Below are 13512 nucleotides of genomic sequence, written 5' to 3'. Positions count from 1 at the left end.
AGGTTCAATTTGTGCTTAGATTCTGGTGGGTCTTTTGTTGTCTTCTCTGATTTATCCTTTTCCTCTGCATACCATCCACAGACTAATGGCAAGGACAGACAGAAAGGACAAATCAATAATTTGACCAATATCTCAGATGTTACGTCTCCATAAATCAAAACATCAGATTTTCTTCCATGGGCTGAGTTTTCATACAATAAAACTACTCATTTTTAATTTCCTTCTGAACTCAAAATTTCTAACTCTTTTCATGTTTCTGTTAAAGTCTGCCAGATTTGTTTGTCAGAATTCTCCTCCTCTTCCGATTTCTGTTGACGTTCAGCCTGAATATTAGGTACAGAGGTCAGTGGATTCTTACCTTTCCAGGGGTAAATTAGAATATCTTGTACACTGGAAAGGTTATGGTCCTGAGGTGACATATTGGGTCCCTGCCTCTGATGTTCGGGCTGACTGACTGGCTTATAAGACAATTTCATGCTAAGTTTCCTAGTAAGCTCAGGGCTCCAATGGCCCCCTCTGGGGGGTAATGTATGGAGGCCGCAGGTTCCTACTTAATGCGTGCTGCTTCCCTGTTTGACATGTGCCTCTGTTCATGTTCTTTTATACTCTAATGTCTGCCCAGAACTCTCTACTTGGTTTTCTCACTTTAACACCTGGCAGCATCCGAGTATTGGAGGGCTCTTCCCGAAGTGAAAGGCGGCTGTTATAGGCAGAAGCGTGAGCCGTGACCTTGGTATTTGTTCAGGGTTTTGGAATACCTTAAGTTACATTATGTGCTGTGAAATAAGATGGGAAGCTATTGGGGGTATATTAGGAGGCATAGATTTTCATTGCTAAAGGCTATGGTTGTCTTGGACAGGAACAGAGCCCCAAATCATAATGGGCAGCATTTCTAGCTTAAGTACAAATAATTTGTAGTCCACAGCAAGCCTCATTCATTCATTGAAGAGTTTATATTGGATTCAACCAAACCCAAATTGTGAAAAAAAAATCATGGTTTTGGATGGATCCTAAACCATATATTGAATTTTGTGCATCACTACTTATATGAAATTTGCACATTTCTATAAATTAATGATCACTAGTTTTGCCACCTGCCTGGTATTTGACTGGCCTAACCGGTAGTTCACCAGCTAGGGCTGGCACTGGTATAACAGAATCACCGGCAATGTACCTGCCGGTAAATTTAAACTGCCCTGTAAACCCCTCCCTTGCTTATCCCCCTCCACTGTCAATCTCCCCTTCTACCCACACATCCGCCCATTTTCCTGCCCAGTCTGCTTATTTCCCCGCTCAGTCCATCCATTTTTTCAGCCCCATTCACCCTCCTTCCACACAGCCCATCTGTTTTCCTGCCCCATTTGTCATAGGCCCGTCTCTACATCATCACACCCCCCTCTGACCCGAAGGCCGGTGTAAGGTAAAAAAAAAAAAAAGTGGCAACCCGAATGATCATGATGATCAATGTACATGAGGTACAAAATAAAACCAAGTAAATAATAAATAACTAGCTTCTCAAAATTATTTTCTCTATGTGCTATAAAAAGAGTTCTGCATATAAGCAAGTCATAAATGTTTGAATACTGTACCTTTATCCTCCTTATGCTGACCCTTGCCTCCGATGCCCTCTCAACAGCTGAGGGGAAGAAGAGAGTGACAGTGAGTCTCACTGCACTATAAAGGGACACTGCAACAAATACTCGACTTGCAGAGATAACATTGCCAAGCAGAACATATGTGGTGAATGTCACAAACAATATGATTTTGCTTGCAACAAAGAATGATGCCAAGTTCAGGCCGCGAAGGTATGAGCTTCGAAGGACTTTGTTTATCTCCTTCCTATAATAAAAAAGCAAAAAAAACTAATGCCTTAAAACCACTATAAGACCGAAAATTTTAGTTTTATACTTCACTAAAGCAACTAGAGATTGGACATTTAGTGATAGCATACAGAGAGACTGATTCTAACATCTGGTATGCTGTTCACTTCAATTAGAAACACACTGTGCCAGGTGTGCACTCAGATATGAATGAATTGTGCACACATAACCATTTATCTAGATAAAAATAGCTGCTCCTTGCAGTTTAAAAAGAAATCTGAGACTGTCTGTTTCCTGTACATCATAGAAATCCCTTTTCATTATATTGCTTTAATAGATTATAGTGGAATTATTTTCCAATGGTTTTTTCTCTGCTTGAAGAAGGGAACAGGTCATTGCTTTGCACAAGCAGTCACATGTGTAGGAGGGTGACAAACCGGTTAAAATGTAATGTCTGTAAAGTATATTTTCACCAATAGATGGCAGTTAATATTAAAAGATGTAATTACTACAAGTCACCACCAGAGTAAAGGAAGGAGCTTGAGAAAATGAGTCTCCCTGGAAAGATTTTTTTTAAAAAAGAGGAGGGATCCAAAAGGCTATAAAATGAATGCAGGATTGTGTGATTTTCTTTGGCCAAGGAGACACATGTGGAAGCAATGCAGGAGCAAGGCACCCCAAAGGAACCAGAAGAAAAAAAAGGTGGGGAAAGTTGTCAGGGTAGCTAGGACAGGAATAGTTTTTGTCATAGCTAATCCTAGAGATGAAAAGCAGAGAGGGAACATCTAGTAACAGCAGCTGGTGCCTCATCAGGTGTGAGAAGTGGTTGGTACTCCACAAGTAACGGCCCAAGTGGAGAGTTTAGGGTATAGAAAGAACCTGGTGTGCTAAAAGCTAATGCCCAAGAAAAGGGGGATTTAGAAGAAAGTACCTCGCAAAGCTGGTATCAATGGGTTAATCCTTATGAAAGGGGTATATGAGTCTCCCTGATGTATTTGGACTCAATTAACATGGTGTGATTCCTGTAATAGCATGCAATTATAGCTTTTTTTGTAGCAAATACTACAATATCTATGTCAAAATAATACAGTGATCCATGACATTTTTATAAACATTTTAGGTACACATTTTACACCATTAGGCATGGTGAAAACCTTGCATCAGACTAAGCATTCAGGAAGCTACCTGTTCATTTCCTTTTCTTTTAATGGAAATTTGGCTCTTCTAGTGCAGAGAGTACAATTGTGCTCTCTGTACTAGTGATGAGAGCTCACTCTGCCTGCTTTGACATAAAAAAAGAACGCATTAAGCTTTCAAATTATAATGTATTTTTTTTTACAAGGGACATATAAACAAAGGTGCTACACAGCAAAGCTTTTTCACTCGTTGCAGTGTCAGGTGCATGCTGATTTCCCACTGCCAGAGATAACAATTAGTTTTGGGTTTTACACCAGTCCTATTAAGCCTTCATAAAGGGCTGGTGTAAAGCCCCAAAAATTGACTTTTTTCTGGCACAATAAAACACAGTTTTTTCACTATTGTGCTGCTGGACAGGAATCTTATAACAAGGGTTTATATTAATGTTATTATTTCAAAGCAATCGTGATATGAAGTATATTGTAATGCATTCTGCATGGAAATTTTCTGTACACCTGTATTCATTCCCCTAGTGTTTGCCTTAAATATAAATGTGCCCTTACAAAAAGATGTAATTACTACAAGTCACCACCAGAGTAAAGGAAGGAGCTTGAGAAAATGAGTCTCCCTGGAAAGATTTTTTTTAAAAAAGAGGAGGGATCCAAAAGGCTATAAAATGAATGCAGGATTGTGTGATTTTCTTTGGCCAAGGAGACACATGTGGAAGCAATGCAGGAGCAAGGCACCCCAAAGGAACCAGAAGAAAAAAAAGGTGGGGAAAGTTGTCAGGGTAGCTAGGACAGGAATAGTTTTTGTCATAGCTAATCCTAGAGATGAAAAGCAGAGAGGGAACATCTAGTAACAGCAGCTGGTGCCTCATCAGGTGTGAGAAGTGGTTGGTACTCCACAAGTAACGGCCCAAGTGGAGAGTTTAGGGTATAGAAAGAACCTGGTGTGCTAAAAGCTAATGCCCAAGAAAAGGGGGATTTAGAAGAAAGTACCTCGCAAAGCTGGTATCAATGGGTTAATCCTTATGAAAGGGGTATATGAGTCTCCCTGATGTATTTGGACTCAATTAACATGGTGTGATTCCTGTAATAGCATGCAATTATAGCTTTTTTTGTAGCAAATACTACAATATCTATGTCAAAATAATACAGTGATCCATGACATTTTTATAAACATTTTAGGTACACATTTTACACCATTAGGCATGGTGAAAACCTTGCATCAGACTAAGCATTCAGGAAGCTACCTGTTCATTTCCTTTTCTTTTAATGGAAATTTGGCTCTTCTAGTGCAGAGAGTACAATTGTGCTCTCTGTACTAGTGATGAGAGCTCACTCTGCCTGCTTTGACATAAAAAAAGAACGCATTAAGCTTTCAAATTATAATGTATTTTTTTTTACAAGGGACATATAAACAAAGGTGCTACACAGCAAAGCTTTTTCACTCGTTGCAGTGTCAGGTGCATGCTGATTTCCCACTGCCAGAGATAACAATTAGTTTTGGGTTTTACACCAGTCCTATTAAGCCTTCATAAAGGGCTGGTGTAAAGCCCCAAAAATTGACTTTTTTCTGGCACAATAAAACACAGTTTTTTCACTATTGTGCTGCTGGACAGGAATCTTATAACAAGGGTTTATATTAATGTTATTATTTCAAAGCAATCGTGATATGAAGTATATTGTAATGCATTCTGCATGGAAATTTTCTGTACACCTGTATTCATTCCCCTAGTGTTTGCCTTAAATATAAATGTGCCCTTACAAAATCAATTTACATGGTCTCATTTATTACAGTCCCCAATGCTAATGCGCATTACTTTGGCCTGGGGCATTCCTGCACTCTGTACCTTGCGTTGGATTCAAAATGTCAGGTGGCATCGGGGATGCATATGTCCCACCTGCCCATATACAGTATATGCAATGCCAACAAGAGCTACCAGCACTGCACATCAGTCAGTCTGCAACTCTTTTGTACTCACTTTGAGCACAAAGAGTTACTTTTGCAGTGCAAGAACTGAATAAACCTAGGGCCATGCTATGCACCCATTTTTTTTTTATACACCACATCCATCAGTGACCACAATGCAATGAAAATGTCAATAAAACGTCAAAATACATCTTTAGTTTACCAAGTACAAACTTTTCAAGTAAAAAACATTTTAGCCGTGGAATTACCCATGTGTTTCTTGACAAGAGAAGCCATAACAGCAAGCAAGAGTTCCTAAAATCTTGAGTGGTTTCCTGATTTGAATACTTTGACTTCTTTTTTCCTCAAGTGGGTTTTTAAAAAAAATAATTAAATAAAAAAAAGCGTGGGCCTAAAACCTACAGAGCTCTTTATTCATTTATTTGTTTATTTATTTTGTCTGGAATAAAAATGATCGTCAGGAAGTCCAAGTATTCAAATGAGGAAACCAATCAAATACTAGCTGTTTTTACTAATCGAAGGCTAATGCATTCTTGAATCTGTAAAACATCAGTGCAACAAACAAAAGACTTATTTTGATCACTTAAATATAGATTTATTTTTTTCTTTATCTGAGTAAGCAAGAGTCTAGAGATATACAGCAAGGCCACAGATGTTCAGTTATGGCTGAAACAGGCCCTTCCATGTTTGATACCTACTTGCGTATATTATTAACCAGCTCTGAAAACGATTGCTCCCAAGCATACATCTTAATTATTCTCATCCCAGATATTACTTCATTCATGGTTCGAATTCTGGTGTCTGTGAAAGCTGCAGTCTTCCCCCTAGAGCGCAAAACATATGATATATGTTATGTGTGTATATATATATATATATATATTTATTTATTAATTTATTTTATTTTATTATTTGGTTTTTTTTTCCACATGGACAATTTTTGTTTTTCATTGCACTATAGTGACACCCAGTGGTGAGAGAATATATATTTCCTTTATCTTTTTTTGATGTTTCACTGTGATTAATTAAGGATCTGGAATGTTAACTTGTATGACGTCATACTTGGCGCCAAAAACTCTTGAATGAGTGGGGGTATAAATATGTTGTTAACACTGCATTTGTTTATCCTTCATAAAGGCTCTAAGGTGGGCCAAAACATTGGAAACACACATTGAATGCAATAAATGTGAATAATTTGGAGTGCGGTTCTATGTGAAAATCTATGCATACAATTTTGATCCAGCACCCACCATCATACTAACAAATCCGGATCAGAGTGTGGCTGCTCATGAGAAATTATATATTTGTGGGATGAATACTTCAATAATTTTGGACACTGCACCCAGGCAACGTTGAACCGTATGACGAGAGTGCCGGCTCCTCCATTGACTCTACTAAGATTTATATGTGCCTGGCACCCGTGTATTTCTACTATTTATATATTTTTTATTCGAATGCTAATACTATGGTTGGCGCTGCAATATTATTAACCTGGACTGACGCTTGAACCCCTGGAGGTCTTTTAACGGTCTGGAGTGTGGCTGATCGGGTCGAAGCCGATAACGATGGCCGACCGATAGGATGGGAGGTATTCAGCCTACTGTTAAGTTCCCCTCAGCGAGTAAGAGCCGTATCTCGTGAGCACAATGAGCTGCGCTAGAGTGTTGGCCTAACACTGTCGACAGGGTGCTTTGAACCGGATGGACTGGAGAGTTGGGAATGGGCGACCCTGTGTGTTTGCACCTACACTAGGGGCTCTGGATTCTGAGACGCCGGTACCGCATGCAATTTGCCATTCTTAATTAACCTACATTGACGCTCTCGATGCAGCGTGTGTACACTAGGGGCTCTGGATTCTGAGACACTGGTACCGCATGCAATTTGCCATTCTTAATTAACCTACATTGACGCTCTCGACGCAGCGTGTGTACACAATGAGCTATTTGCCCTTGCAGTGCGGGGTCTCCATACATAACATCTCCCGTCCGAGCATGCCTTCAAGCCAGGTGCAGAGGATGATGGGATCTGATCACTGCCTGTTTTGCCGTGTGAGGCACCCACATTATACATCTCCTGATAGCTAAGGATCGGTGTATACGGTTCAAGCTGGTAAGATGCGATACATGTACTGCCGTATTTCCCCGAGAAAGTTAAGCATTCCAACCTTCGTGATTAAGAGTGCAAGCCTTCTACCTCTGATGCCCAGATGATCATATTTCTTGTCTACACAAAGTATACTTTTCTTGGAACATTGACTTTCTGCACACCACTTGAATGACTCTGTGACTTTGATTTCTTGATTTTTTTGATTTTTTGATTTTTTTTTTGTTTTTTTGATCTTTCTGATTTGTACTCTATTTTCATAGATTATTTTTTATTATTACTTTATATTAATATCGGGACTTGTTTAGCACATGGATTGCCTGATTGGGGATAGTTTAGTTAGATTTCTAGACAGGTTCGATACCCTTTATTTGTATATTTCACTTATTTATCACCTTACGCAATAATTGACATTAATTGACACTAACAAAGGTGAACACCTTGTTTTAAATGACTTGTAAATAACTTCTTTCTCTTAGTAGTGCACATATTTTTTTGGGCAATTTGGGATTCCAACAATGAGGATTCACAAGTTATTTTCGGCCTAACACTGACGGGTTAACGGCTAAGCTAATAGGCATGTCACATTAGATAATATCTCATTTATATCTATACAATGAAAATTAGACCGTCTGGGAACATCTATTCCACTACACCTGTATCTAAGTAAAGATAGATTGTAATTTAGTTATCGCTATTGAGGGGTTCCTGAAACAGACCTTTGATCTTTACTCAATTGTTGGTATTTGTAACATAAGTAACATTTTGGGCTGTGTATTACAGAGAGTTACAATGAAAGACTAACAAGTGTTACAAAATACATGATTTTAATTTTAACCTTGTGGTTCGCCTAACAAGGGGTTTTAACATAAATGTGGATTTGTTGTATCTGTTTAGTAATAACATAGAAATGTTTTATGTCATTTAATAATTTGACGCATAGTGATGATGATGATGACGTTAGCCAATTAAGTTCTTTCTCCCGCCATCATAGGTATATAATGCATTTTTTGATAGCCTATGGTCACTTTGAGAAAGGCCTCGGAGAGGCCGAAACGTTAGTCGTTTTGTCAATAAAACATTTTGATTTCAATTTAAGTCCTGAGAGTGCGGACCTTCTTTGTGGGATATATATATATATATATATATATATATATATATATATATATATATATATATATATATATATATATATATATATATATATACACACATGAAGCACTAAAAATAGCACATGCAAAATGTTTCTTTCATTATATCAAATGAAAACTTAGATCAGGTCAGTCTTACTGGGCAAAGCTTCACAGTCACAGAATATACTTTGCCCTGCCAATTAACTATAACACTATAGTATATAATACTATAGCACTTAAGGAATAAGCCAATAAAATTGATGCAACAGGACTAGAGCTTGTTTGTACTTGTGTATAAAACCGACAGAGAAGCACAAGAAGGTTACCAGGCCTGGAGCAGATTTTGCCCCACAGCCTTTACACATAATCTTTATAAAGTAGATGGGCAAAAGTTATATGGGGAACAACTGTGAAAGCAACACAAAACTGTCCAAGTACTTTTTTTAATGTAAGAAGCCAAGAGCATGAATTATACATTATTTGCTGATGTCACAAACATTTGTAATAGATCATAATCAAAGCTTGATATTTGCTCTATGTGGAAAGACTTGGACACTATGGTTGTTGCAAAGACCATTTCTGGGCCATCTGATTCAAGGAGTATAAAGAGAATTCAGCCCATTTATAATTCAGTCATTTCTCAACATTTAAATAAACTATAAAGAATAAAGAATAAAGTAAAAGTTAGCTACATTTTAGCCACCCATCTTCAAAAATAGAAAACAAAAAGAGTCAGAGATGAACAATATTAAACAGGAAAATGGATAAGCTCACCCAATGAGCTAACAACATACAGAAGTGTACAATAATAGTTTTGAATTAATACAAGGGCTCAGTGAACTTCAAAGAGCAAGTATAGCCATATTTAGAATACATTAGAATGCCATCTGGAATGAATAATTTCAACAGGCAGTTAAAAGCTACAGCAAAACAACATAAAACAACACACAGCCCCATCCAAAAGAAATAAAAATTGTACACGATTTTGTGAATGCCAAATAACACATTTTTACCTTAATGAAGTAAAGAATTTTCCTAGACAGAGCTGCAAAGGCATCAGTATGATAAGGACTGCCATCCCTGCAAGGCAAGATGGGCCAATTTCCATCCACAGTAGCACTGTCACTGCAATGGCCTGCAATGGACCAGCCCATAGAAAATGCAAGAAGATTGTAACCTGTCAAAAAAGACAAAGATTATTAATGTATAAAGAGCTCTGTATTCTGTCAAGAGTATATTCTATGGAAATTAGCTTTGGGTGTAAAGATATGGTACAGTTACAATACAAACATGAAACTAACATCTGATAATAACTTTACCTCTACAGTGCTTTGCCTACACAACATCTGTATATGCTATGTATTACAATGCACACTATTAAGTTATAAAAGGATTTTAAAGAAAAAAAGCATAAGGGTAACTAATTCAGTAAAAGTACAGCACTAAAACACTGTACCATTTCATACAGAACTGTAGAACACCTTCTGCCTCTTATTCTTTTTAGAACCCTGTTCATAGGTCAGTAGCCACATTAAGGGTGCTAAGTAGATATCCTCAACTTGGCAAAAAAACATTTTTTACACTGACATGATGTCACTTCCCTAGTAGATGCTGGTCAGAAAGGGGTACTAGTGGAGGGGATAGTAAAAACAAAATCCCATTCCTTATAAAACACTGAACTGGTAAAAGATCAGAAAATTATTCACCTCTAGGCACTAGATTTACATATATTTTTTTTTTATGAGGCTATTGTTGTCTTTAACATTTAGCTAATTAAACAGATGAGGGGCATCTTAACATGTGAGAAAGAGAGAAAAAATAAGGTTACCTGGTCAAACTTATTCACATCATTTGACAAAAGATTTACGATTTGTCCTGTTGTTGTTTTTCCCATTGCTGTATTGCTAAGTCGAAGTGCCTGGAATTCATAAGAAGCAACACAAAAAAACAGTATTGAAAAAAAACAAGGGACTGTTGTACATATGTATTATATAGGTGTATGCATTTGCCAAATGGTTAAATTAAGTTTTGCTGGGACTATTGAGAAAAGGAAAACTGTTTTTTGCACCTTGCATATAATAAAGAAAGAGTACACTATGGAAAAATCAAAACTCTATTCCTCCCCCAATCTTGCCTCATATCTGTATAAGAGGCACTAAGAAAAATGTTTATTCATCCTGCATGAAAAGAGTTTTTTCGGAAGAGTTTTCCATAAAATCTTGCATAATCTGTAATATTAGACTTTTTACATTCAAGTGAAGTACAATCAGACATGGATTTAAAGCCCTAATAGAACAGATGTTTATGGGGCATTAGTTCCCTTTTGCATAAAATATTTAGCAGTTAAATTCATGTACATGTGAAAAACATGATAAATCGACAAAACTTAACAAATATTACACAATGTATGACAAAAATAGCTTTGTGTACTAATGCAATGAATGTAAAGTTGTGAATTTCTGCATCTCTATTTTAAGCTCTCACTAAAGTAGAACAAACAACAATGTACTTTTCTCAGGGAGATAAAAACACTGCTCAGTTAAAATATCAGTGCTTTGGCTTATAAAATCTAGGCCACATTAAAGTCTTACCTTCCTATAAATCATGTGGCACATGGCTACTCGAAGTTTCATACCAGCCCGTAGCAGATGATAAAAGTATATGTGATGAACAACTGCTAACATTAGTGTACAGACGGACAAGGCTGCAGCATTTATGTATGCGTTTGTCAAGGCTTCCGAGTCGTTTACATAATTTCTCTCAAAGTAAACAACGACATTTCCAAGAAATATTGGCTGGATCACTCTTACTGTCTCCTAGAAATGATAAATATATTTTATAATCCACTTATGAGAAAAGAACCTGCAAATAAAAAAGAGAAACAAAACTACTTTTGTAAAATATGATGTTTAAATAGATCTACAGTATGTAGCATCAAGGGCAAATAAGGTCTTCAGCTGTATTAAAAGAGGCATCGATTTGCGGGAGGAAGCAGGTCATTTTTCCATTGTACAGAGTACTGCTAAGGCCCCATCTAGAATATGCTGTACAGCTTTGGTCTCCAGCACTCAAAAAGGAAATTATTGAATTAAAGATTGTACAGAGAAGGGCAACTAAGCTGGTAAAAGGTATGGAAAATCTTATCTATGAGGAAAAACGTGTTGGGCATGTTCTCGCTAGAGAAGAGGCGTTTATGGGGTAAATATGATAACTATGTATAAATATATAAAGGGATTATATCATAATCTCTCTAATACTTATTTACCAGTAGGTCTTTCCAGCTGACATAAGGTCACCCATTTCGATTAGAAAGAGGAGGTTCTGTCTAAATATTTGGAAGGGTTTTTTACAATGAGAGCTGTGAAGATGTGGAATTTGCTCGCTGAATCAGTTGGTCAGGCTGATACATTAGGATTTAAGAAGGGGTTGGATGGCTTTTTAGCAAGTGATGGAATACAGGGACTAGTCCAATTGCCATTTTGGAGTCAGGAAGGATATTTTTTCCCCTCAGAGGTAAATTTGAGAGGCTTCAAATGGGGTTTTTCTCCTTCCTCTGGATCAACTAGCAGTTAGGCAAGTTATATACAGAGTTAAAAGGTTAAACTTGATGGACGTGTGTCTTTTTTCAACCTAACTTACTATGTTACTATGTAATATACACAACCACATATTGTCCACTGTAATAGGAATGGGCTTTAGTTTCCTTTTAAATGTTGAGGAGATATTGCACCACTTTACTCCCATTTAAAATCCCTGCTTGTGTAATACATACTGTAATGCTTTCTCAGTTCTCGTGCAAGTTACTCATGTTTATATTTCTGTTCTAACTCTTTCATATATTTCCCATAAAAGTACCTCCATCAATGTAAAGAGTCCTAAAACAGAAAATGTTTTCCAGTGACAACGGATGATGGCTTTCGTTAAACAAGGCTTGCACCCTTCTTTCTGAGCTTTTTGTAATTCTTTTTCCCAGTACCTAGGAATAGTAAATACATTCAATACAAATTACGTGTAAACACAGAGCAATATGGATAAAGCCCTTAACTACTACATGTTGATGATGTAGATGGGATATGCTGGGAACAACGTTTCATCATTCTCCTCAAATATGGTAAAGCCACAATTCAACACCCTGTCATACCATCTACCAATTTACTGGTAAGAACAGATGCAACATGTTATTATGTTTCCCTGCTTGTTCCAGATGTATTATATTGTGCTGTCAAGTTACAAAAATAGCTGAAATTCTGCCAATGTTCTTTTTCTCTAATATAATTGTTCTGTTACTAAGGAAGCAAGTTAGGTTAAGCACATCATGTATTTGTTCATTCTAGTTACCTAACACTGTAAAACTCTGGCAGTAATTAAGCCACAATTCTTTACTGAGAATTAAAAGTATCAGGCAGGGCCAGAGCTAGGAGTAGGCAGCAGGTGCAGCTACCTATGATATAAACATTTTGGGAAGAGGGGTACAACTGCAAAAATAGTTTACTATGGTAAACTATAGTCTTATTGTAAAAATTCACATACAGATGTGGCACACAGACAGTACACAGATAGTAACATTTGCTTGGGCGGCAAAGCTCCAGCACTGGTATCAAACCACAATTACAATATTAGAAATCTGTTTGTTGAGTGAATTAAACACACCAATTAACTTGTAAGAAGCATCATATTTAACATAGCTGAAATTGCAAAATGTGAAAGGAATAACTTCTTGCAATAATAGGATGGTAGTTAAATAATGTGAAATTAAATTATGTGGTTTACCATGTTTGCATTACAAAACTAGAATTTTGTTCAAAATTTGTTAATAATTTCTATATGTTCAGCATTCCTCAAAATCTAAGGACCTGTGGTTCACTTGACTAGTTCTTTTATATTTACTCGCCAAAGGTGGGGCACTGATCATTTTGTAAGCATTTTATTTGCTATAAACAAATCACTTGAAGGATGACCACTTCATGACCAATGACTACCTGTTTCTTAAAGCAGCCATACACTGGCCAACTTTCATGGTACCTGACCAACTGGCCTCTGGACTGAACAGATATAAATCGTATGATTAGCTATAAACAGGAATGGCCAAACACAATTGTTCAATTTGACCAAACCAGATCTTATTAGCATATTCTACTTTATTCATATAGGTTTTTTGTTGTAAAGTTTGATGTACAAACATTTTGGTGTACATCAGTTAGAACAATTTGATGTAATGTTACTTACTAGCATTGTGCAAGCAACCCTATGGTTAAATGACTATGCAAGCAGCACAGTCATTTAACCATAGGGCTTTTGAGGCAGAATCTTAATTTATTATTTTGAGGCAGAATCTTAATTTATTATTATTCTCTAAAATTGCAAACACAAAAGCGCCCTAAGTAAGC

The 13512-nt window shown here is 36.9% G+C and overlaps 1 protein-coding gene across 2 annotated transcripts in view; it reads right to left on the bottom strand.

The window, feature by feature from the left end:
* LOC108709757 (ATP-binding cassette sub-family C member 4-like) overlaps positions 1–13512 on the bottom strand; it is a 141749-nt gene that overhangs the window by 110197 nt on the left and 18040 nt on the right. Inside the window, exons 3-8 of one of the 2 annotated variants that reach the window (XM_041584291.1) lie at positions 11981–12101; positions 10717–10941; positions 9954–10043; positions 9139–9302; positions 5591–5716; positions 1590–1839 (exon numbers count right to left, since the gene is read on the bottom strand). In XM_041584291.1, the coding sequence (XP_041440225.1) occupies positions 1590–1839; positions 5591–5716; positions 9139–9302; positions 9954–10043; positions 10717–10941; positions 11981–12101 (976 nt within the window). The remainder of the gene's footprint in view (positions 1–1589; positions 1840–5590; positions 5717–9138; positions 9303–9953; positions 10044–10716; positions 10942–11980; positions 12102–13512) is intronic. The other variant, XM_041584292.1, reaches the window with a different exon arrangement.

This window comes from Xenopus laevis, chromosome 2S, assembly GCF_017654675.1.
Source record: "Xenopus laevis strain J_2021 chromosome 2S, Xenopus_laevis_v10.1, whole genome shotgun sequence".
Lineage (NCBI taxonomy): Eukaryota > Metazoa > Chordata > Amphibia > Anura > Pipidae > Xenopus > Xenopus laevis.
This window is presented reverse-complemented; position numbering and strand designations above follow the sequence as displayed.